The following is a 25,557-nucleotide window of genomic DNA, read 5'->3' as shown; positions in this document are numbered from 1 at the left end:
GCCAGCTTGCATCAGTTTTTCAGTACTTTTTTGTTTCCTGTTGCTTCCCAGAGTTTAAAGTTATAACATGCTGCATTTTATAGCTCCTGTCAAAATGGCCATTAATTAAATTTAATGCATTTTTGGTAATGAAAAAAATGTATATCTGCAGGACCTTTACTTGAAGTTCCAAATGAAAGTAGTGAGAAGTGTGTGTGTGAACCAGGTTTTACATTCAATACCTTGCTTTAGGCCTCATGCACATGGATCTGTGTTGTGTGTGATTGAAACTGTAGAGCCTATACTGTATCTCTGTATTTCTCCAGTTTCATATAAAAGCATAGATATTTTTTCCTTAAAGATTCATTTTTGATCTTATGCCATATTACAGAGATATTCTACCCTAGAATACATGCCCATATGGAAGAACTATATAACAGCACGTAGAATAGAGAGGCTCTGTAATGTGGAATGCCCATGTATGAGGCCTTAGGTGTATTTATCTTATAACCTTGTTCCATGATGATACAAAGTATTGCGTTGCTTACTTTAATTAACCCATTGTAAACTGATCCGAATGTTGTAGTGTCCAATGCTGATTTAAAAAAAAAAATATCATAAAATAAGTTCAATCCAGTTTCTTTTTTATATAATAGGCTAGATTAAATTTACTGTATTCTGATGTTTTTCAGGTACATGAAGGAGTTAGTATGCCAGTTGAATATATTTAGGAACAGTGTAAAGATCAAGTGAAACCAGACAGTACAGAGGTCAAGTATGTGTAAGTACATCAGTATATTATATCCATGGACAGTGTAAAGATAAAGTGGACCAGACAGTACAGAGGTCAGGGACTTGTAAGTATATCAGTATATTATATTCAGGGGCAGTGTAAAGATAAAGTATAGAATAATAACAGTACAGAGTAAAGACAGTAAAGACAGTGTAAAGGTAAAGTACAGAGGTCAGGTATGTGTAAGTACATCAGTATATTATATCCAGGGACAGTGTAAAGATAAGGTGGACCACACAGTACAGAGGTCAAGTACTTGTAAGTATGGTAGTTGGCTATATCCAGGAACGGTGTAAAGATAAAATGGACCACACAGCACAGAGATCAAGTTGGTGTAAGTATATCAGTAGACTATATCCAGGGACAGTGTAAAGATAATGTGGATCGGACAGTACAGAGGTCAGCTACTTGTAAGTACATCAGTATATTATATCCAGGGACAGTGTAAAGATAAAGTGGACCAGACAGTACAGAGGTCAAGTACTTGTAAGTATGGCAGTTGGCTATATCCAGGAACAGTGTAAAGATACAGTGGACTGGACAGTAAAGAGGTCAAGTACTTGTATGACAGTTGGCTATAACCAGGAATGGTGTAAAGATAAAGTGGACCAGACAGTCTAGAGGTCAAGTACTTGTAAGTATGGCAGTTGGCTATATCCAGGAACAGTGTAAAGATAAAGTGGACTGGACAGTAAAGAGGTCAAGTACTTGTATGACAGTTGGCTATATCCAGGAATGGTGTAAAGATAAAGTGGACCAGACAGTCTAGAGGTCAAGTACTTGTAAGTATGGCAGTTGGCTATATCCAGGAACAGTGTAAAGATAAAATGGACTGGACAGTAAAGAGGTCAAGTACTTGTATGACAGTTGGCTATATCCAGGAATGGTGTAAAGATAAAGTGGACCAGACAGTCTAGAGGTCAAGTACTTGCAAGTATGGCAGTTGGCTATATCCGGGAATGGTGTAAAGATAAAGTGGACCAAACAGTAGTGATGAGCGGCAGGGGCAATATTCGAATTCGCGATATTTCGTGAATATTTGGGCGAATACTCGCCATATATTCGAGAATTCGCAAATTCATGATCTCTAAGCATTATTTTCTTGATTGCGAAAATTCGCATAAAATTCGCCTAAAGAATTCGCATGAACTGGTATTTTTATTGGTATTTCGCGAATTCTCGAAGTGCCGATATTCGCGATTGAAATTCGCAATTCAAATATTCGTGATCAACACTACCAAACAGTACAGAGGTCAAGTACATGTAAGTATGTCAGTTGACTATATCCAGGAATAGTGTAAAGATAAAGTGGACCAGACAGTACAGAGGTCAAGTGCATGTGTGTCAAATTAACACAGTGATGGTTGATAGCTTGGTTGATACATGTTTACTTAGGTTACTGTACATCCAGATGTCCAGCAAAGCAGAAAAAAAACTTCTAGATCACTCAAAAGAAAATATGTTAAACTACAAAGTTTCCAAAAGATGAAAAATACATAGAGTATTAGTTTGAACATTAGTGAATCTAGTCGGCGAGCATTACAAAGCAAGGTGGACACTGGACATTTCTGAAGTAACTGAATGAGCCAGCTTAGATTCTGAGACCAAGCAAGATCCGAAGATATACAAAGTTCTATCAATAATTCAGTTTGTGTGTACATTTAGTTTGTGTGAAATAGTCAAGATCCCACCCAACTCTACAACACACAGATAATATAAAATAAACTTACTGGTTTCATTCGTCATCACCAACTTGCTGTCTGGGGAGCTGAAGGCTGAAGATGACACTGAAGAAACAGCTACTCTATACGTGGTACCAGGAGCAATGCTGGAGACATCTGCCTAAAATGCCAAAGAGATATTCACTAAGTGAAATATGAAGTGTAAGCGAGCAGGAAAGCACCAGTCAACACTGGAACTGTTGGCATCAAGAAATCCTAGAGAAGCAGCACACTCCTGACTTGCATTCCCACCGTGATGGATGACTGTGTAGGTAACAAAACTCAACGGAAAATATGTCCATGTTATGTGAAAAGTTTTAACCAATAAAGAGCTGAAAACTTCACTTGACTCTCAAGGTTAACTTTCCTTCCATGACTAGATATGTTTTTACTTCCCACACAAAAAAAAAAGGAAAACCACAGGAAAGTAATGAAGATATGTATCTAAAAAAGCAGAAAATATAAAGCAGCCTACCTGTCCATGCGTAGCCCTCCACAGGAGCAGCACAGAAGCAACAAAAAAGGTAATCATTATTTTACTCTGCAGAAAGTCGAATAGTTCCTATGTCTTTTTGATGGTAACAGGGAAATGTTGTCTGCATTAATGATTTAAGGCAAGGTCTGCCTGCACAGTGCACAATTAATGAGACTGTATTACTCAATAGCACTCCCCTTTCTTTGTTAAACTATTCATGAACTCCTGGGTGACTGACAGGAGTTTCATGATGGACTTTAAAAAAAAAAACATATTAATAGTTGTTAAGGTAACAGCCTCCTCATGTTGAAATTTGCTTTCATAGATTTAGCATAGATTATTGGAAAGCCTCCTAGGATAAAAAAAATATAAAGGAACAGAACAGAAAAGGCCAGCTTTATGGTTGGTCAGCTTTGCAAAGAATTTTCCAATGAGCTCTGGGTATAAACAAAAGTTGCCCGTCCACACACTATAATGAAAAACGTACCTGATACTCCCCACCTCCAAGATCTCTGACAGCAACAAAGCCATCCTGAGGGAAGAGATCCACTTGATATCTTTCCACCCGTCCATGGGGTTGCCTCCAGTATATTGAAAAGGAGTGTGTTGAAATATTGAAGGCAGTAAGTGCTATAGGGGCTTCAGGTTCTAGATGGAAAGAGGAAGGAAAGAGAGAAAAATAACTGTCTATCCATCTTTACTAGTGTACACACATAGCAGAGATTAATTGTTCATTGTTTGTGCATAGTGATGAATACATGCTAAAACACCACATCAGGTCCTGTTGCAGCTATTTAAAACCATGATGTGATATCATGATGCGCTATGGATGAACTGTACACTATGCCAAGTTACTAACAAAAAAGCCTGTTGTATGAAAAAGAGGCTCTAGAAAACTCTGTTCCCCAATATGCCATTACTCATCCACCTGAATGCCACCACTTTTTCCCTTGGGTATGACATCAATGTGCCCTAGGTATGCCACCACTCAGTCCCCTGTATGCTATCACTGTCACCTATGTGTCACCACTCTGCCACCTGTAAGCCATCGCTGTCCCCTGTGTGTCACCACTCTGGCCTCTGTGTGTCACCACTCTGCCACCTGTATGCCATTACTGTCCACTGTGTGTAATTACTCTGTCCCTTGAGTGCCATCGCTGTCCCCCCGTGTGTCACCACTCTGTCCCCTGTATGTAATTGCTGTCCCCTGTGTGTCACCACTTTGTCAGCTATATACCATTACTGTCCCCTGTGTGTCACTCTGTCCCCTCTATGCCATCACTGTCCCCTAGATATGTTATCACTGTCACCACTCTGTCTCCTGTATGCTAACTATCACTGTGCTGTGGGTATGCTATCACTGTCACCTTGTGGGTCCTCACTCTGCCCCCTGTATGACCATTGTGGAAAAAATACAGTGGGCTCTAGAATACTCTTGTTGCTACTACACTACTAGAAATGAGCAAATCAGTTCTACACTAAATTGAATTTGTTATCAAATATTCCAATTTCAGTGAAACCAAAACTTGTGTGATTCATACTGCATGAATCACTCAAAATGGTGGCCATCATTTTACAGACCAGAAGACAGAGAAAAAAACATCTGCCACCAAAAAGGGATCATTTTTGGGCCTTGTTTTTTATTTTTTTAAATCTGGCACCGCAGTGTGTTATTAAACCAGCTGTTTGTTACCACCGCCTGCCATACGTTTACCCACAGCCATATACTGAATGTCACTGTCACTTTGACATTACTAATGCTGTCTTGGGTTTAAGAGCTTCAAAAGAGTTGGATACAATCCTGGGAGAGTACAGAGTGTCATACATGACTTTTCAGGGCAATTGAGACACTTTCAATTTGAGTTGAATTTATTTAGATTGAATTAAATCTGATGGCCGATATCAGAAAATCTGATCCAAAATGAATTTGAAGAAAATTGGTCATCTCTATTTACTATTCAGTATGACCCTTCCTGCAGTGGAGGTGTAGAAGGAGATCAGGGGCACTTAGTAGTGGACACCTGTGTAAATAAAATTGCATTTGTTGCCCATAGCAACCAATCAAAGCTTAGCTCACACTACTTAACCTGATCTGGTAAAATTAAAGCAGTGATATGACTGGTTCCTATGGCAACAATTTTTTTATTTTTATTTTAGTTTTTTAGACAGTTTTGATAAACCTGCTCCACTAAATACAGTTTATATGTAAAACAGCACATTTATTATAGTTAGCGCTATGTATGTCTGCTTCAATCTGCCACTGATTAGCTGAAGAAGTGAACTCAGGATGTGACCCCTGCAGCCAGTTTGTTGTTGGCAATATAGCTTGCCTTTTTGTACCTCAGCAGTTTCAGTTAGCACTAGGTCCACTTCAGCCTACAGCTAATTGGTTGAAGTGATTACACCATGTGACCACTGCAGCCAATCAGAGAAGTGGGTCGGCAACATGGTTTGCTTTTTACATATTAGGCTACTTTCACATCTGCGTTTTCAATTCCGCTATTGAGATCCGTCATAGGATCACAATAGCGGAAGAAAACGCTTCAGTTTTGTCCCATTCATTGTCAATAAGGACAAAACTGAACTGAACACATTCCGTTCCGTTTGGTTGAGTCCCTATCGCGGACAGAAAAACACTGCTTGCAATGTAAGTTAATGGGGACGGATCAGTTTTCTCTGACACAATAGAAAACGGATCCATCTACCATTGACTTTCAGTGGTGTTTATGATGGATTTGTCATGGCTATAGAAGACATAATACAACCGTTCATGACAGATGCATGCGGTTGTATTATTGTAACGGAAGTGTTTTTGCAGATCCATGACGGATCCGCAAAAAACACTAATGTGAAAGTAGCCTTAGTTTGATAGAAGTACAAAGGCAGGCTAATGCTAGTAGTAGGAAGTATCATTTATGTAGTGCTTATAGCTGAATGACTATGATCACAAGAGGGGGATTTTAGATGTTCAAACACTTTGCAAGGTAAAAGCCATGTTAAGGTGCCAGAGATGTGCAAAAATGGTGGTATTAGACCAACTGGCATTTAGAAGGTTATAATAAAAATCATTTCTCTACCAGAGCCTCTATGACTAACTTTTACAACTTTTATTCTGCTTCACATCAAATTACCCAGCATCTCCTTTACAAGGACTGACATCAGAACAGATGGCAGCTGGTTATTGTTTTGAGTAGGGGGCAAATTGGGCATATTAGATAGATAGCATATTAGATTACCATTAAATACTAATACAGAAGCAACCACGGTTTGTTACGCTTGTTGTATGCTTATCCTTACAGCTCGTCTATGGAGGATACTCTACATACTGTACACAGGAGAGCAATAGTTGTTACAGACAAGGTGTTCACACAAGCATGGAGGGATCATGTGTAATTAAAACAGGTCCCCCAGCACACAGCAGTCTCTAAGTTCAGTACAGAGGGACCATGGTGTACCTATACAGTGTGATCTATCTTACTCAATTAACTTACTATAACAATAGGAGCTTTTAATGGCGCAAAGAAGATCCTCCAGTAATGTATGCAGAGTCAAATGTCGTGATGGGACAAAGGTAGGGATTAGCGAAGTTTTCAAAAATTAAATTCGGCTTCTTTGTCGAACTTCGACAAGAAATTTCGATTCATTATGAAGTACTTTGTAAAAAAATCGCTGATCGCGCTGCCCCCCCATTATTGAACCCCCCAGAGGCCATGTTCAACGCTGATTGCAGCATCTAAGAGTCACATTGGGGCCTTTCAGGGGTTAATCAGGTGTTAAAAAAGGACATACTTATCTCGTCCATTTGATCACAGAGAAAGCGGCGCGACCATCTTGATTGAAGAAAACCATGTCATCACACTGGGCGGACACAGTGACGTCATGACTGATTTGGTGTGTTTTCTCCAATCAAGCAACCAAGATGGCCATGACGGCCTCTCTTCGATCAAATGAATGAGTTGAGTATGTTCTTTTTAACTGCCATTTTAGTAAAAATTTATTTATTACCACGAAACGCAAAGAAATTCGCCTTTGTGACAAATCAATTTTTTTCTGAAATTCAGATCGAAGTCCACTTTGTTAACTTTGATTCAATTAACATTAGACAAAGGATTTCATGTTTGCATTACATTGCTGATGTCTATATAATAAGTAGCTGAAATAGTGCTCATCTGAATGTTTCTCAGCAAATGTAAAAAGTAATGACAATGAAATATTATTTTTTTAACAATAGTTTTTTATTGAGTAGTAAAGTAAGTACAATTACAAATTGAGAAGTGCAACTGGAATTATTCCTGGATACACAAATTACACATCATAAGGTATGTATATTCCAGTAAAGATGTCACCTAATATAAAGGGAGGAAAGGGATGGAAATAAGGGAGGAAAAGGATGGAAATGAGCTCTTAACAAGCTCTGCCTCTAATGCCACCAGATGTAAGGCAGCTATCCTATAAATCAATGTTCAGCTTTTTAACTAAGCCTTGAGACATGACTTGGATATTAAATAAGCCAGCACCTCATCTGCAGACAGCTGTTTCGGAGTGATTGCCCCTCATCAGTGGAGAGCAGAGAGTGCTGGCTTGACTGGGTGAGAGACCTGTCAGGGATAGGGGGGTACTATCTCTCCTTAGGGAGAGAGCTCCTTAATCAGCGTGAGGAGACTTATAGGCCATACATGCTCCTCTGGAATTCTGGGAGGAAAGGGATGGAAATGAGCTCTTAACAAGCTCTGCCTCTAATGCCACCAGATGTAAGGCAGCTATACTATAAGTCAATTTTCAGCTCTTTAACTAAGCCTTGAGACATGACTTGGATATTAAATAAGACAGCACCCCATCTGCAGATAACTGTTTCGGGGTGATTTTCCCTCATTAGTGCAGAGCAGAGAGTACTGGCTTGACTGGGTGAGAGGCCTGTCAGGGTTAGGAGGCTACCATCTCTCCTTAGGGAGAGAACGCCTTAATCAGCGTGAGGAGACTTATAGGCCATACATGCTCCTCTGGAATTCAAGGAGAGATAGTACCCCCCTAAACCTAATATAAATACATGGACCAGGCAAGAATGGAAATAGGTATGAAATCTGTAAATGAGGATATAGGGAGGGGAGAGGAGGGGAAAAGGAAAAGGGGGATTGCAAGGAGGGGAAGGAGAAAAGGGTAAGAAATTTTGTATGGGTGTGGTGTATTGGACATTGCATAAGTACATAATGAACTTTAATGCTAACAAAGAAGGGAAACTAGTAACCCAGATAAGTCTATTTTCTAATAAAGGATTCAGCAGGAATATTACACATTCTGTTGTCAAGCCAGGCCTTCCATCTGTGGTGAAAAACATTTTTTTTTGTTATTAGACGATGCCCAGGCGCCTTCGAACAAGCAATTATTGTCTACTTCTCTGATAATTTTATGAATAGAAGGAAGACTGTTTTCTTTCCAACAAATGGCAATTTTATTCCGAGTTGCCAGAATGCAGTGGATAATGATTGACCTGTGATGATCAGGGAATGTATTTATTCCTATAGATGATAGGGCCAATTTTGGGATAGGCGCAAGTGTGTAATTACAGATCATTGAAATTAGTTTAAAAATTCATAATTGATTTATAAGGGTGCAATCCAACTACATATGAAGGTAAGACCTTTAGGAAGCCTGGCAGTGCCAACATAATGGAGAAAGTTCGGGGAAGAATCTTATTCAAATGCTGAGGTGTTTTGTGCCATCTGTATAAGATCTTTCTCGCTCAATCAAGGTGTCTGGCACATCTCGACAATTTAGAAATTGCAGTGAAAGCTTCACTCCATTGGGTTTCAGAAAATTCCTTATTTAGATCAGAGTGCCATAGGTCAATAATGTGAATAAGAGGATCTATCTGAGATGTTTTCAATATCTGGTATCCTTTGGCGATACCTTTATCAGTTATTCTAGTAGACATAAACCAATCCTGTAAGTCAGAGGAGGTGACATCTGAAATGAACAAACCTGGGGATTGAAGTAGGTGTCTCAGTTGTAGATATTTATAGAAATCCTTGTTGGGTATGTCAAATCTCCTTTTTAGGTAGGCAAAATCTGCAAAATGATCGACTTGCCAAAGTTGGGAAATGGTTCAGACACCCAGGATTTCCCAGTTGCTAATAGACACATTTGGAATAGCCAATTCACACAGTTTTAGAGAGGAAGTGTAAAATGGCACTGGAAGTAGTTTTTCTACTCTAAGGGGATTCCAAATATTGGAAATAGCTTGAACACAGATTAGAGGGCTCACAAGCCGAAGAATACAAACTTAATCAATGTCTCTTTCACATATCCCCAATGTATCCTGTCAAACGCCTTCTCTGCATCCAAAGATAGAAGCAGAGAAGGCGTTCAAGAGCAGTAGGCCACATACATTAGGTCAATAAACCGTCTAGTGCCGTCAGACGACTGTCTATTTTGAATGAATCCAATTTGATCACTATTAATGAGAGAAGGTAACATATTGACAATTCTATCAGCCAGTACCTTAGCATAAATTTTGAGGTCAGAGTTAAAGGGGTTCTCCGGGAATTAAGAAAATGAAAATACCTAAATATTACTTTATTATAGTTATATTCCCAAATATCTTTCATTAGTTATAATGGCTTGTTTTTTCTGGAGAGCAATCAGTAGGAGAAATAAAATGGCCGCCATCCTACTAGTACACACAAAACCTGTTCTAATCACAAAACAGGACACAGACACATTCCCACCTTCTCTCTGTACTTCATGTCTCTTCATGAACTCCATTCCTATAGAGATTCAGCTAAAGATCATATTAACCACTTCAGCCCCCAGTGCTTAAACACCCTGAAAGACCAGGCCACTTTTTACACTTCTGACCTACACTACTTTCACCGTTTATTGCTCGGTCATGCAACTTACCACCCAAATGAATTTTACCTCCTTTTCTTCTCACTAATAGAGCTTTCATTTGGTGGTATTTCATTGCTGCTGACATTTTTACTTTTTTTGTTATTAATCGAAATTTAACGATTTTTTTGCAAAAAAATGACATTTTTCACTTTCAGTTGTAAATTTTGCAAAAAAAACGAGATCCATATAGAAATTTTGCTCTAAATTTATAGTTCTACATGTCTTTGATAAAAAAAAAATATTTGGGTAAAAAAAAAATGGTTTGGGTAAAAGTTATAGCGTTTACAAACTATGGTGCAAAAATGTGAATTTCCGCTTTTTGAAGCAGCTCTGACTTTCTGAGCACCTGTCATGTTTCCTGAGGTTCTACAATGGCCAGACAGTACAAACACCCCACAAATGACCCCATTTCGGAAAGTACACACCCTAAGGTATTCGCTGATGGGCATAGTGAGTTCATAGAACTTTTTATTTTTTGTCACAAGTTAGCGGAAAATGATGATTTTTTTTTTTTTTCTTACAAAGTCTCATATTCCACATTCCACTAACTTGTGACAAAAAATAAAAACTTCTATGAACTCACTATGCCCGTCACGAAATACCTTGGGGTCTCTTCTTTCCAAAATGGGGTCACTTGTGGGGTAGTTATACTGCCCTGGCATTTTAGGGGCCCAAATGTGTGGTAAGGAGTTTGAAATCAAATTCTGTAAAAAATGACCTGTGAAATCCGAAAGGTGCTCTTTGGAATATGGGCCCCTTTGCCCACCTAGGCTGCAAAAAAGTGTCACACATCTGGTATCTCCGTACTCAGGAGAAGGTGGGGAATGTGTTTTGGGGTGTCTTTTTACATATACCCATGCTGGGTGAGATAAATATCTTGGTCAAATGCGAACTTTGTATAAAAAAATGGGACAAGTTGTCTTTTGCCAAGATATTTCTCTCACCCAGCATGGGTATATGTAAAATGACACCCCAAAACACATTCCCCACCTTCTCATGAGTACGGCAATACCAGATGTGTGACACTTTTTTGCAGCCTAGGTGGGCAAAGGGGCCCATATTCCAAAGAGCACCTTTCGGATTTCACAGGTCATTTTTTACAGAATTTGATTTCAAACTCCTTACCACACATTTGGGCCCCTAGAATGCCAGGGCAGTATAACTACCCCACAAGTGACCCCATTTTGGAAAGAGACCCCAAGGTATTCGCTGATGGGCATAGTGAGTTCATGGAAGTTTTTATTTTTTGTCACAAGTTAGTGGAATATGAGACTTTGTATGAAAAAAAAAAAAAAAAAAATCAGCATTTTCCACTAACTTGTGACAAAAAGTAAAAAAATTCTAGGAACTCGCCATGCCCCTCACGGAATACCTTGGGGTGTCTTCTTTCCAAAATGGGGTCACTTGTGGGGTAGTTATACTGCCCTGGCATTTTCCAGGGGCCCTAATGTGTGGTAAGTAGGTAAATGACCTGTGAAATCCTAAAGGTGCTCTTTGGAATATGGGCCCCTTTGCCCACCTAGGCTGCAAAAAAGTGTCACACATGTGGTATCGCCGTATTCAGGAGAAGTTGGGGAATGTGTTTTGGGGTGTCATTTTACATATACCCTTGCTGGGTGAGAGAAATATCTTGGCAAAAGACAACTTTTCCCATTTTTTTATACAAAGTTGGCATTTGACCAAGATATTTCTCTCACCCAGCATGGGTATATGTAAAATGACACCCCAAAACACATTCCCCAACTTCTCCTGAGTACGGCGATACCAGATGTGTGACACTTTTTTGCAGCCTAGATGCGCAAAGGTGCCCAAATTCCTTTTAGGAGGGCATTTTTAGACATTTGGATACCAGACTTCTTCTCACGCTTTGGGGCCCCTAGAATGCCAGGGCAGTATAAATACCCCACATGTGACCCCATTTTGGAAATAAGACACCCCAAGGTATTCAATGAGGGGCATGGCGAGTTCATAGAAAAAAAATTTTTTTGGCACAAGTTAGCGGAAATTGATATTTTAAATTTTTTTCTCACAAAGTCTCCCGTTCCGCTAACTAGGGACAAAAATTTCAATCTTTCATGGACTCAATATGCCCCTCACGGAATACCTGGGGGTGTCTTCTTTCCGAAATGGGGTCACATGTGGGGTATTTATACTGCCCTGGCATTCTAGGGGCCCTAAAGCGTGAGAAGAAGTCTGGAATATAAATGTCTAAAAAATTTTACGCATTTGGTTTCCGTGAGGGGTATGGTGAGTTCATGTGAGATTTTATTTTTTTACGCAAGTTAGTGGAATATGAGACTTTGTAAAAAAAAAAAAATTCCGCTAACTTGGGCCAAAAAAATTTCTGAATGGAGCCTTACAGAGGGTGATCAATGACAGGGGGGTGATCAATGACAGGGGGGTGATCAATGACAGGGGTGGTGATCAATGACAGGGGTGGTGATCAGGGAGTCTATATGGGGTGATCACCACAGTCATTGATCATGCCCCTGTAAGGCTTCATTCAGACGTCCGGATGCGTTTTGCGGATCGGATCCATCTATCAGTGCATCCGTAAAAATCATGCGGACATCTGAATGGAGCTTTACAGGGGGTTGATCAATGACAGGGGTGTAATCAATGACAGGGGGGTGATCAGGGAGTCTATATGGGGTGATCACCACAGTCAATGATCATGCCCCTGTAAGGCTTCATTCAGACGTCCGGATGCGTTTTGCGGATCGGATCCATCTATCAGTGCATCCGTAAAAATCATGCGGACATCTGAATGGAGCTTTACAGGGGGGTGATCAGGGAGTCTATATGGGGTGATCACCACAGTCATTGATCATGCCCCTGTAAGGCTTCATTCAGACGTCCGGATGCGTTTTGCGGATCCGATCCATCTATCAGTGCATCCGTAAAAATCATGCAGACATCTGAATGGAGCTTTACAGGGGGGTAATCAATGACAGGGGGGTAATCAGGGAGTCTATATGGGGTGATCACCACAGTCATTGATCACGCCCCTGTAAGGCTTCATTCAGACGTCCGGATGCGTTTTGCGGATCCGATCCATCTATCAGTGGATCCGTAAAAATCATGCGGACGTCTGAATGGAGCTTTACAGGGGGTTGATCAATGACAGGGGGGTAATCAATGACAGGGGGGTGATCAGGGAGTCTATATGGGGTGATCAGGGGCTAATAAGGGGTTAATAAGTGACGGGGGGGGTGTAGTGTAGTGTAGTGGTGCTTGGTGCTACTTTACTGAGCTACCTGTGTCCTCTGGTGGTCGATCCAAACAAAGGGGACCACCAGAGGACCAGGTAGCAGGTATATTAGACGCTGTTATCAAAACAGCGTCTAATATACCTGTTAGGGGTTAAAAAAAACACATCTCCAGCCTGCCAGCGAACGATCGCCGCTGGCAGGCTGGAGATCAACTCTCTTACCTTCCGTTCCTGTGAGCGCGCGCGCCTGTGTGCGCGCGTTCACAGGAGATCTCGGCCATCGCGAGATGACGCATATATGCGTGACTCTGCGCAGGGCTGCCACCTCCGGAACGCGATCCTGCGTTAGGCGGTCCGGAGGTGGTTAAACAGCCTTTGAATCCAGAGGAAAAAAAAGCAGGCTGGTTTTAGATCTGCATTTATACAAGCAGGCAAATAACGCGAGTTTGTGAGCGTTTGCGTATTTGATTTTTAACTGTGTGTTTGTACTAAGTGTGTGACTTTAGATTACGTGACGTTAGATTCTTATCACTGCACCATATTGTATTTTTCTCTTTTCTTGCGTAATCCCCATTTAGTATGTATTCCATTATTGACAGCGCAGACCAGTGCACATCTTGTCTAATGTATGCAGTCCTGGAACATCTGTCTGAGGGTGCATATCTTTGTTCAAAATGTAAGCAAATTGCCCATTTGGAATTGAACATCGAGTATCTAACCGGGCGAATTTCAACACTTGAAGCGTTGACAATTTGGAAAAGAGTTTGCTGCTCACGGAGCAAGCACTCTATGGGGTAGATGTGGGGGAGGGTGGTAGCAAGGAGGCTCAGGAAAGTGAGGTAGCTAGCTGGTTAACAGTTAGAAAGCGGGGTAGAGTGAAGAGTGCCAGGGAGGCTAGCTCTGATCTGACACTCCAACAAGTTTGCACGGTTGGCAGATGAGGGGAATGTCAGTTCAGGGATAGCAATGCTGCAGCCAGACACTTTCTCTGACAGTCAGGGGAATGTGAGCTCCAGTAAGCAGGGGACCAGGAGAGCAGGGCAGATAAGTGCTGGTAGAGGGAGACTCGATTATTAGGGGTACAGATAGGGCGATCTGTCACAAAGACCGGGATAGTCAAACAGTGTGTTGTCTTCCTGGTGCTCGAGTTTGACACATCGCGTATCGGGTTGACAGATTACTGGGAGGGTCTGGAGAAGATCCAGCAGTCATGGTCCATATAGGTACCAATGACAAAGTTAGAGGTAGGTGGAGCGTCCTTAAAAATTATTTTAGGGATTTAGGTCAAAAGCTTAGGGCAAGGACCTCAAAAAGGTAGTATTTTCCAAAATACTACCAATACCACTAGCCACACAAGAAAAGCAGCGGGGGATTAGGGAGGTTAACAAGTGGCTCAAGAACTGGTGTAGGAAGGAGGGGATTGTGTTTCTAGAGAACTGGGCCGACCTCTCTGTTGGCTACAGGCTCTATCGTAGGGATGGGCTACACCTCAATGGGGAAGGGGCAGCTGTGTTGGGGGAGAAGATGGCTAGAAGGTTGGAGGAGTGTTTAAACTAGGGACTGGGGGGGAGGGTAACTACATTATAGGATGGGAAGATAATGCAGATATAGACTGGGGGCGAGGTAATGGGACTGGGGGAGGAATGGAAGGAGGAACTAGAACAGTTAAGAAGGAAAAGTGTAGGGTAAAAAATATACATAAACCTCTTAAATGTATGTATACTAATGCCAGAAGTCTGACTCATAAAACTGGGGAACTGGAATTAGTGATGTGTGAGGAGGATTATGACATAGTGGGAAAAACTGAGACATGGCTGGATGATAGCTATGACTGGGCAGTTAATGTACATGGTCACAGTCTGTTTAGAAAGGATCGCAAAAAACGGAGAGGAGAAGGGGTCTGCCTTTATGTAAAGTCCTGCCTAAAGCCCACACTCAGGGAAGATATAAGTGAGGGACATGAACATGTGGAGTCACTGTGGGTAGAACTACATGGAGATAAAAGCAATAATAAATTATTAATAGGAATTATTATAAACCACCTAATATACCAGAGTCCAGAGAAAATCTACTACTAAACGAGATAGACGAGGCGGCAACTCATAATGAGGTGGTTATTATGGGGGACATCAACTACCCAGATATAGACTGGGAAACTGAAACCTGTACATCGCATAAAGGAAACAGGTTCTTGGCAATAACCAAAGACAATTACCTTTCCCAACTGGTTCAGGACCCGACTAGAAGGACGGCCATACTGGACTTAGTATTAACCAACAGACCTGACAGAACAACAGATATGCAGGTTGGGGAACACCTGGGAAATAGTGACCATAAAGTATTAACCTTCCAATTATCATTCAAAAGAGTGTATCTTCAGGTAGGAACAAAAAAAGCAAACTTCAAAAAAGCTAAATTTAGCCAACTAAGAGAGGCAATAGGCCTAACTAACTGGGACAATGTCCTCAAAAATAAAAAATACAGCCACAAAATGGGATATTTTTAAAAACATCCTACAATCTAATTGTGAACTAATTGTAATCTAAGGAACAAGAAGAAACCAATGTGGATAACTAGAACTGTAAAAAAGCAATAAATGACAAAAAGAAAGCATTTAAATCACTAAAACAGGAGGGGGGCGAGGAAGCACTGAAAAACTCTAAGGAAAAAAAATTGAATATGTAAAAAACAAATAAAAGCAGCCAAACTAGAGACCGAGAGATTAATTGCCAAAGAGAGCAAATCTAACCCTAGAATGTTCTTCAGTTATATAAATGGTAAAAAGTATAAATCTGAAGGTGTCGGCCCTCTACAGAGTAATGAGGGGGGAATTGCAGAGAGCGATGAGGAGAAAGCAAAGCTATTAAATATTTTTTTCTCTGCTGTATTAACTGAGGAAATTTTTTATTCCCCATTAAAAGTGCCCTGTCTGACCAAGGAAGAAGTACAGTGGCGTCTTAAAAAGAATAAAATAGACAAATCACCAGGACCAGATGGCATACACCCCTGTATCCTAAAACAATTAAGTAATGTCATAGCCAGACCCTTGTTTCTGATATTTAAGGACTCTATACTGACAGGGAGTGTTCCACAGGATTGGCGCATAGCAAATGTGGTGCCAATATTCAAAAAGGGTCCAAAAACAGAGCCCGGAAACTATAGGCCAGTAAGTTTAACATCTGTCGTTGGTAAACTGTTTGAAAGTTTTATAAGAGATGCTATCTTGGAGTACGTCAATGAAAATAAGCAAATAATGCTATATCAGCATGGCTTCATGAGGGATCGGTCATGTCAAACTAATTTAATCAGTTTCTATGAGAGGTAAGTTCTAGACTTGACAGTGGTGAATCAATGGATGTCGTATATCTGGACTTCTCCAAAACATTTGACACTGTACGGCATAAAAGATTAGTATTGAAAATGACACGGAAGAGGACAGTATACTGCTACAGAGGGATCTGGATAGATTGGAGGCTTAGGCAGATAAGTGGCAGAAACCTGACAAATGTAAAGTAATGCAAATAGAAAGGAATAATGCAAATCACCCGTACATACTAAATGGTAAAAAACTGGGTAAAACTAACATGGAAAAGGACCTAGTAATTATAGTGAACAGCAAACTAAGCTGTAAAAACCAGTGTCAGGCAGCTGCTGCCAAGGCCAATAAGATAATGGGTTGCATCAAAAGGGGCATAAATGCCTGTGATGAGAACATAGTCCTACAATTTTACAAATCACTAGTCAGACCACACATGGAGTACTGTGTACAGTTCTGGGCTCCTGTGAACAAGGCAGACATAGCAGAGCTGGAGAGGGTACAGAGGAGGTCAACTAAAGTAATAACTAAATGATTATCAAAATTAGGGTTATTCACTTTAGAAAAAAGATGACTGAGGGGGGATCTAACAACTATGTATAAATATATCAGGGGTCAGTACAGAGATCCCTCTCATCATCTATTTTTCCCAGGACTGTGACGAGGGGACATCCTCTGCATCTGGAGGAAAGAAGGTTTGTACACAAACATAGAAGAGGATTATTTACGGTAAGAGCAGTGAGACTATGGAACTCTCTGCCTGAGGAGGTAGTGATGGTGAATTCACTGAAAGAGTTCAAGAGGGGCCTGGGTGTATTTCTGGAGTGTAATAATATTACAGGCTATAGCTACTAGAGAGGGGTCGTTGATCCAGGGAGTTATTCTGATTGCCTGATTGGACTCGGGAAGGAAATTGTTTCCTCTTAGGCCTCATGCACACGACAGTGTTTTTTCACTGTCAGTGATTTGGCTTCAGTGGTCCGGGTCAGATTTTGCTTCAGTTGTGTTTCCTTGCATCATCTTCCTTTTTTTTTGTCTGACAGGGGAAAAAAAAGGAAGGTTAATGAAAAGTGTAATTTTATTGCACCAAGGTCTTGTAGAAAAAAAACGGACAAGGACGCGGACACGGATGACATATCAGTTGTGCATCCGTTTTTTTCGACGTACCCATTGACTTGAATGGGTCCGTCCTCCGTTTTCCACTGACAAGGATAGGACAGGTTATATTTTTTTGACGGACTGGAATCACGGATCACGGACGCGGAGAAAAAAACGGAGGACTATCATTTTTTTTTCACAGCTCCATAGAAATTAATGGGACCTCCGCTAAACTGTGAAAAATGACGGAACGGACGCGGATGCACACAACAGTCGTGTGCATGAGGGCTTAAGTGGGGAAAATTGGCTTCTAAGGCCTCATGCACACGACAGTATTTTTTTGCGGTCCGCAAAAAGTTGTTCCGTTGTTCCGTGATCCGTTTCCGTTTTTGTTTCCGTGTGCCTTCCTTGATTTTTGGAGGATCACCAGACATGAAAAGTAAAAAAAAAATCTAAGTCAAGTTTGCCTTGAAAATGATAGGAAAAAAACAGACGCGGATGACAATCTTGTGTGCCTCCGTGTTTTTTCACGGACCCATTGACTTGAATGGGTCCGCAAACCGTTGTCCGTGGTCCTATTTTTTTGACGGACTGGAAACACGGATCACGGACGCGGATGACAAACGGTGCATTATCAGAGTTTTCAACGGACCCTTTGAAAGTCAATGGATCCGCAGAAAATCACGGAAAACTGACACGGAACACAAAAACGGTCGTGTGCATGAGGCCATACACAGTTTTTTTTTTGCCTTCCTCTGGATCAACTTGCAGGATAACAGGCCGAACTGGATGGACAAATGTCTTTTTTCGGCCTTTTTTCAGCCTTATATACTATGTAACTGTATTAGGGACCATAATCCCTGACAAGCAGAGTAAAGAGGAGGATGAGGCAGATTTTACCTCAGTGCCTTGAAGTAACTTGTCCTCCTGTGTGATTAGGACAGATTTTTTGTGTATTAATAGGACAGCGGCTATTTTCTTTCTTCTAATGATTTCTCCCCAGAGAAAACGTACCATTATAACTAATAAAAGGTATTTGGGAATACATTAATAATAATTAATAAAGTAATATTTACATATTTTCATTTTCTTAATTCCTGGAGAACCCCTTTAAAGGGAACCTGTCACCTGGATTTTGGGTATAGAGCTGAAGACATAGGCTGCTAGCACATCCGCAATATCCAGTCTCCATAGCTCTCTGTGCTTTCATTGTGTCAAAAAAAAACGATTTTATAGATATGTAAACTAACCTTAGATGAGTCCTGTCTCCTCCATGTCTAACCTTAGATGAGTCCAACGTTCTCAGACTCTGAGCCAAGCCACGCCCACTGTGAAGGAGCCTAGCACTGCCCCACATCCTCCGAATCTCCTCCTTGCTCCCCGACGTCACAAAGCTAGAGCGCCGTAATCTTGCTATGCGCAGTTCGTTCCCTGAGGTTGATGCCAGCACAGGGAAGGAACACTATGCCGGCACTGCGCATGCGCTAGCTCGCGCATCGTGAGATTACGGCGCTCTAGCTTTGTGACGTCGGGGAGCAAGGAGGAGATTCGGAGTATGCGAGGCGGTGCTGGGCTCCTTCACAGTGGGCGTGGCTGGGCTCCGGAAACGTTAGTAACCGCTCCTTGAGCTTCTTACTTGCCTCATTTATATTATATATATTATATATATATAATCGTTTTTTGACACAATAAAAGCACAGAGAGCTATGGGGACTGGATACTGAGGATGTGCTAGCGGCGATCTAGCAGCCCATGTACTTAGCTCTATACCTGAAATCCAGGTGACAGGTTCCCTTTAAAGGGAGTCTGCCACCACTATATGACCATATACAGCACTTACATGGCGCTGTAGCACACCTATACATGATTCTAATGGTACCTTTGTTATATTCTTTAGACATCCAGAAGCAGGAAAAACGATGTTTATTTCATATGCAAATGAGCACTCGCAAGTGCCCAGGGCTGTGTTCCGTGTGTAGGAGCCCAGGCTGCCCTGCCCTTTTAACCGTTACTCCTCCCCCAGCCTCTTCCTTTGCCCGCCCTCCTATTCCCTTGTATCATCCCTAGGTCCGGCCGAGATCCCGCGCCTGCGCACTGCTTCGCCGGGCCGGGGCATGCACACTGCAATGCCCATTTTGGGTACGGCATCAATTCAACTAGTGCGCATGCGCCAGCCGGTGAAGCAGTGCGCAGGCGCGGGATCTCGGCCGGACCTAGGGATGATACAAGGGAATAGGAGGGCGGGCAAAGGAAGAGGCTGGGGGAGGAGTACCGGTTAAAAGGGCAGGGCAGCCTGGGCTGCTACACACGGAACACCGCCCTGGGCACTTGCGAGTGCTCATTTGCATATGAAATAAACGTAGTTTTTCCTGCTTCTGGATGTCTAAAGAATATAACAAAGGTACCATTAGAATCATGTATAGGTGTGCTACAGCGCCATGTAAGTGCTGTATATGGTCATATAGTGGTGACAGACTCCCTTTAAGTAAAGATATTGGTCTGAAATTAGATGGATTATCAGCTGGCTTGCCAGGTTTAGGTAATGTAATGACTAGTGCCCTAAGCATATTTTGGGGAATTTTTCCTTGTTCTGCTACTAAATTAAATGTTCTAACCAAAAAAGGGGCATGTAGGGAAGAGAATGTTCTATAATATTCATTGGAGAGGCCATCCGAGCCTGGCGTCTTGTTAGTTTTTAAAGTATAGATAGCTTTAAGTACTTCAGAAGTCATTATTTTGTTATTTATTATTTGACATTGTCTCCCCAACAATGAGGGAAGGGAGATCCCTTCAAGAAATCTGTTGATGTAGGTCAGATTTGGTTGAAAAGTATCCGGGGAAGATTCCAGATGATATAATTCAGAGAGATTACTTTACATTTAGGGTCATAATTTTAACCCCCATCATAAAGAGACAGAGAACTCAATACAGATGTGTGCAGAATACATAAGTTACTATGAGAAGACCTATGATTCTTGTAATATATCCATCCACAAATACTGACTTAGTATTACATCTACTGTACATTGAAAAGTGACTGACTTGGTATTACATCTACATTAAAAAGTGTCCATTCTTGCGATTAATTCCTCTGGTCCAGAACAGCACGGTGACATCCGTAGGTAGCAAGCCTATTGCAAAAAATATAAAAGACAAACAAAAGAAACACAAACAATGGTCCAACTGGGACCCAGAGTCCAAACATGAATCAGGTAGACACTTCTTTTAGGAGGTGAGAAAAGAAGTTGGATTAGGGAGACGCAAACACAAGATCTTAAATGGTGCCATAGTGTGGATGTTTATGTACTTAAGAGAAAAAGGACAAAGAATCCAAGGTGGTGTCCTTTCAGGTACTTAGGGAGAGGTTGCTCCAACCTATGTCCACTCCTGAGTCAGCGTCGCTGGTTTCTTTCTTGGAGAAGAGGTGGTGGAATCCATCCCTTTCAGTTTATCTCCATCTTGTGGCAGGGCAATGTTTCATTTAGGCCTCATGCACAAAACCGGAAGCCGCCCCTGCTGCCTTCCGCAATTTGCAGAACGGAACGGGCGCCGGCAATATAAATGCCTATTCTTGTCCGCAAAGCGCTGACAAGAATAGGACATGTTATATTTTTTTAGCAGGGCTGCGGAACGGAGTCACGGATGCGGACAGCATGCGGAGTGCTGTCCGCATCTTTTGCGGCCCCATTGAAGTGAATGGGTCCGCATCCGAGCCATGCGGACCCAAACAACGGTCGTGTGCATGAGGCTTTAAGGAGTGCGTCAGCAGATTCAGTTGGAGAGGACAGAATATGAGTAGAGTTATTGAAGCGCACAATTAGTTTAACAGGATAACCCCATTTATATGGCATGTTTTGCCTGAGATATTTAGTGTATGGAATAAATTATCTTCTCCTTGTCAGTGTCTCTGGTGACAGGTCTGTGTATAGTGCAACATTTTGAAATCTCTCTGGAACAGCCTTTTTGTTCTGGGCAGCCTTCATCACTGCCTCTTTTAGGTGAAAAAATGTATTCTTGCTAGGACATCTCTAGGTACAGAGGCTGGTAAAGCTTTTGGCACTCTGTGTTCCCTATCAATTATCAGCTCAGGGTTGGGAGTGTCTGGTATACACTCATCTAAAGAATTATTAGGAACACCTGTTCTATTTCTCATTAATGCAATTATCTAGTTAACCAATCACATGGCAGTTGCTTCAATGCATTTAGGGGTGTGGTCCTGGTCAAGACAATCTCCTGAACTCCAAACTGAATGTCAGAATGGGAAAGAAAGGTGATTTAAGCAATTTTGAGCGTGGCATGGTTGTTGGTGCCAGACGGGCCGGTCTGAGTATTTCACAATCTGCTCAGTTACTGGGATTTTCCCGCACAACCATTTCTAGGTTTACAAAGAATGGTGTGAAAAGGCAAAAACATCCAGTATGCGGCAGTCCTGTGGGCAAAAATGCCTTGTGGATGCTAGAGGTCAGAGGAGAATGGGCCGACTGATTCAAGCTGATAGAAGAGCAACGTTGACTGAAATACCCACTCGTTACAACTGAGGTATGCAGCAAAGCATTTGTGAAGCCACAACACGCACAACCTTGAGGCGGATGGGCTACAACAGCAGAAGACCCCACCAAATACCACTGATCTCCACTACAAATAGGAAAAAGAGGCTACAATTTGCACGAGCTCACCAAAATTGGACTGTTGAAGACTGGAAAAATGTTGCCTGGTCTGATGAGTCTCGATTTCTGTTGAGACATTCAAATGGTAGAGTCCGAATTTGGCGTAAACAGAATGAGAACATGTATCCATCCTCTGATGGCTACTTCCAGCAGGATAATGCACCATGTCACAAAGCTCGAATCATTTCAAATTGGTTTCTTGAACATGACAATGAGTTCACTGTACTAAAATGGCCCCCACAGTCACCAGATCTCAACCCAATAGAGCATATTTGGGATGTGGTGGAACGGGAGCTTCGTGCCCTGGATGTGCATCCCTCAAATCTCCATCAACTGCAAGATGCTATCCTATCAATATGGGCCAACATTTCTAAAGAATGCTATCAGCACCTTGTTGAATCAATGCCACGTAGAATTAAGGCAGTTCTGAAGGCAAAAGGGGGTCCAACACCATATTAGTATGGTGTTCCTAATAATTCTTTAGGTGAGTGTATATGCCACTATCAGGTCTGTAATATATTCTTTGAGTTGAGAGTCTTGTATAGTTTCTGGAATAATTCCTGAACCTTATGTTGTTTCGCCTAGAGTGATCTTCAAGGTCATTGTTACTGTCATTGTTTAATGCAGGGAGCGGTTCTGACAACAGTGACGACCATCTTTCAGACGGTGCAGTGACCGCATTGGTTTGGCTACTGCTATATGCCCCATTTGTGTTATGAACAGTATTTGGTTATGGATACCTTTATTAAGATGCTGTCCTGGCGATTCACCTCCTGGGATGCTTTATGAGTTAAGTCTGTCACTGGAATATAGTAGGATCGCCGAACTATATCACTCCTGTAATGTATACCTCCCCCTTGGCCCTCTGAAGCGATACAAGTAGGCGGGGAAGGGGCGCGCCTGTTTCTGCGGCGGTGCCACTGTTCCCATTGGCTCCTAGGTGGTGTGGCTTTCTCTTCTTTAGTGGCAGCGCTGGGTGCCCGCGCTACGGCCGTCCCAGTGCCACAGGCTACGTGTCTGCACGCGTTGGATGGAAGCGTGCAGCACACTGTCTTTATTTGTATGTTCCAATAAGCTCCTGATGAATTGGCTGCAAAGTAAAAGAGGCAGCCAGAGAAACACGTTGAGCTGGGCCAGTCACCCTGACAGAGAGGGGGCAGCTCTCATAGGAAGGGACATTATCGTAGCCATGTTTATTCTTAACTTATGGTAGCAGTGTTAGTGGCTCTTAGTCATTGGAGTTAGGCTGTGTGATTGTAGATGGAGAAGCCTATTGTGCAACAAATCCACCTCCCCTAACATCCAGGTAGTTCACTGCTCCCTTCACTGCACACAGACTTAGGTACAGGGGTGAGTGTCACACAACATACTCATACCCGGCAATCACGCCACCTAGGACGTCTGGTGCATATTGTGTATTTAGTTAGATGTTTAGTGGAGAAATCCTTTTTATCTGATGTATTAATAAAATTTATATTTTAGCGACTACATTTGTATAGTGAAACGTAAAAAGGTATTTGGGTTGTTGCCTACCCTTATAAGATTAGTGAGTTAACTGATCTTCAAGGTCCGCAAGCTTTAATTTAAATTTATTTGTTATGTTCTCCATCGGGTGATGGTTTCGGCGAGCAGGAGCTGGAGGTGCTTGCTGATGAGCGAGGTGCGCCATCCGATTGGCGGGAAGCGCCGCCATTTTAAGTTAGACCCAGCACTGGTCGAAAGAACGCCGTCATTTTCTTGGGGCTTGCGCCTTTCTTCCTCCCTGTCGTCATCATCAGGGAGTACCCAGGAGCTTCAGGACGTCGGGAAGGGTCTTGAGAAGCAGAAAATCCCACCTTGAATGGTTGCTGTGAGCTGCTAGAATCCACGAGGCACGGAGCTCTGAGATCAGGCGTCTGCTACTCCCGTCATCCGGTCACACCCTCAAGATATTTTAAACAGACTAGTTATTTAAGGATACTTTCACATCTGGGCTTTGGTTTCCAGTTTTAATATCTGGCAGAGGATCCCAAAACCGGACTAAAATGGTTCTGTTTGATTTAACATATCAGGATGCATCCATTCTTTTAGGATGCGGTGTTTAATCGAAATGGAACAAATCAGATCTGTCACTAAAAACAATGTAAGTCAATGGGTGACGGATCAGTTTTTTTTAGAAAGCAAAAAAAAACAGATCCTGCACCATTGATTTACATTGTTTTTAGGGACGGATCCAGTTTGTTCCGTTTCGATGACCAGACACAAGACCGCAGCTTGCAGCGATTTTGTGTCCGGTCACAAAACAGAAAGCTACGGGAATGAAATGCATACTGATGAATCCTGAATGGAGTATACCCGATTCACAATATATTGGCCCTAAACAGAACTAGATTTAAAAACCGGATCTGCCGGATCTCAAAACCGTAATGCCAAAACGCTGATGTGAAAGTTGCCCGCAAAACAAGGTGGCTGCCCCATTTGGTCTTACCCTAAAAGCAATGACTCATGAGAAAAATATATCTGTAATATGAGACACATTGGAACATGTCTCAATGAAAAAACTCATTGGCCCAGATTTACTTATGTGTCTGAGCCAAAAATGTGTCTAAAGAAGTTGCACAAACTTGCGCAATTTAGTATATCTAGGGTTTCTATAACTTTCTTCCAACATGCTCAACATGCTATGTCCCGGAGTGGCATACATAGATTACTACATTGGGCCGCCGATATCATATACACATCACATATCACAATAGTCCCGCGGGCGGCCTTATGCGCACAGCATCATAGTAACCTATGATGCTGTGCGCTCCCGTGCACACGATCGATGCTCACGGACCATATGTCTCGGAGGGCATACGGTCGTATGCAAGAGGCCTAACAATGTATAGTTAGGACAGAGCTAAAAATGTAGGACAAAGATTTTCCTCTAGTTCAAGTATGATATTATTCATCCATATTAAAACATAGGTGTCATGCAAGCACAATATATAACACCCTGTGTGTATTCATAAACTTTAGAAAAGAAAAGTGAAGGTTTACCCATAGCAAAGGAAGGAAAGAAAAGTTCATTGTAGGAGAAATAATAAGATAAGTTAAAAAAATTATTGAATAAAAGAGCAAACTAAAGGGACTATTGGGCTTTTCTGTTGTTAATATTTTTTTTCCATCAGCACCATGGACAGAGAAAGACAGACAGTCAAAAACAAAAGGTACAAATGATGTTATGGAGAGGCAGGTTATTTAATAATCAATGTAAACTGTCACATTAGAAATTCATTATAATTAGAGTTCAGTGAATCAAAGCATCCAAAGAGGAATTTTAAAGGAAAAGTTTAGGAAAAATTTGATTTTGTCGCAAAGCTGAATTTAATCACGTTTCGTAACTAATAGGATTTTTTCTAAAATGGCTGCTGCACTTGTTACAAAC

The 25,557-nt window shown here is 41.7% G+C and overlaps 1 protein-coding gene across 3 annotated transcripts in view; it reads right to left on the bottom strand.

Annotated features, from left to right (window-relative positions):
• Positions 1 to 25,557, bottom strand: part of PTPRQ (protein tyrosine phosphatase receptor type Q) — a 538,157-nt gene that overhangs the window by 377,520 nt on the left and 135,080 nt on the right. For all 3 annotated transcript variants that reach the window (XM_040408443.1, XM_040408453.1, XM_040408462.1), the window contains exons 19-20: positions 3,456 to 3,616; positions 2,503 to 2,614 (exon numbers count right to left, since the gene is read on the bottom strand). In XM_040408443.1, coding sequence (XP_040264377.1) covers positions 2,503 to 2,614; positions 3,456 to 3,616 — 273 coding nt within the window. The remainder of the gene's footprint in view (positions 1 to 2,502; positions 2,615 to 3,455; positions 3,617 to 25,557) is intronic.

This window comes from Bufo bufo, chromosome 1 (genome assembly GCF_905171765.1).
Source record: "Bufo bufo chromosome 1, aBufBuf1.1, whole genome shotgun sequence".
Lineage (NCBI taxonomy): Eukaryota > Metazoa > Chordata > Amphibia > Anura > Bufonidae > Bufo > Bufo bufo.
This window is presented reverse-complemented; position numbering and strand designations above follow the sequence as displayed.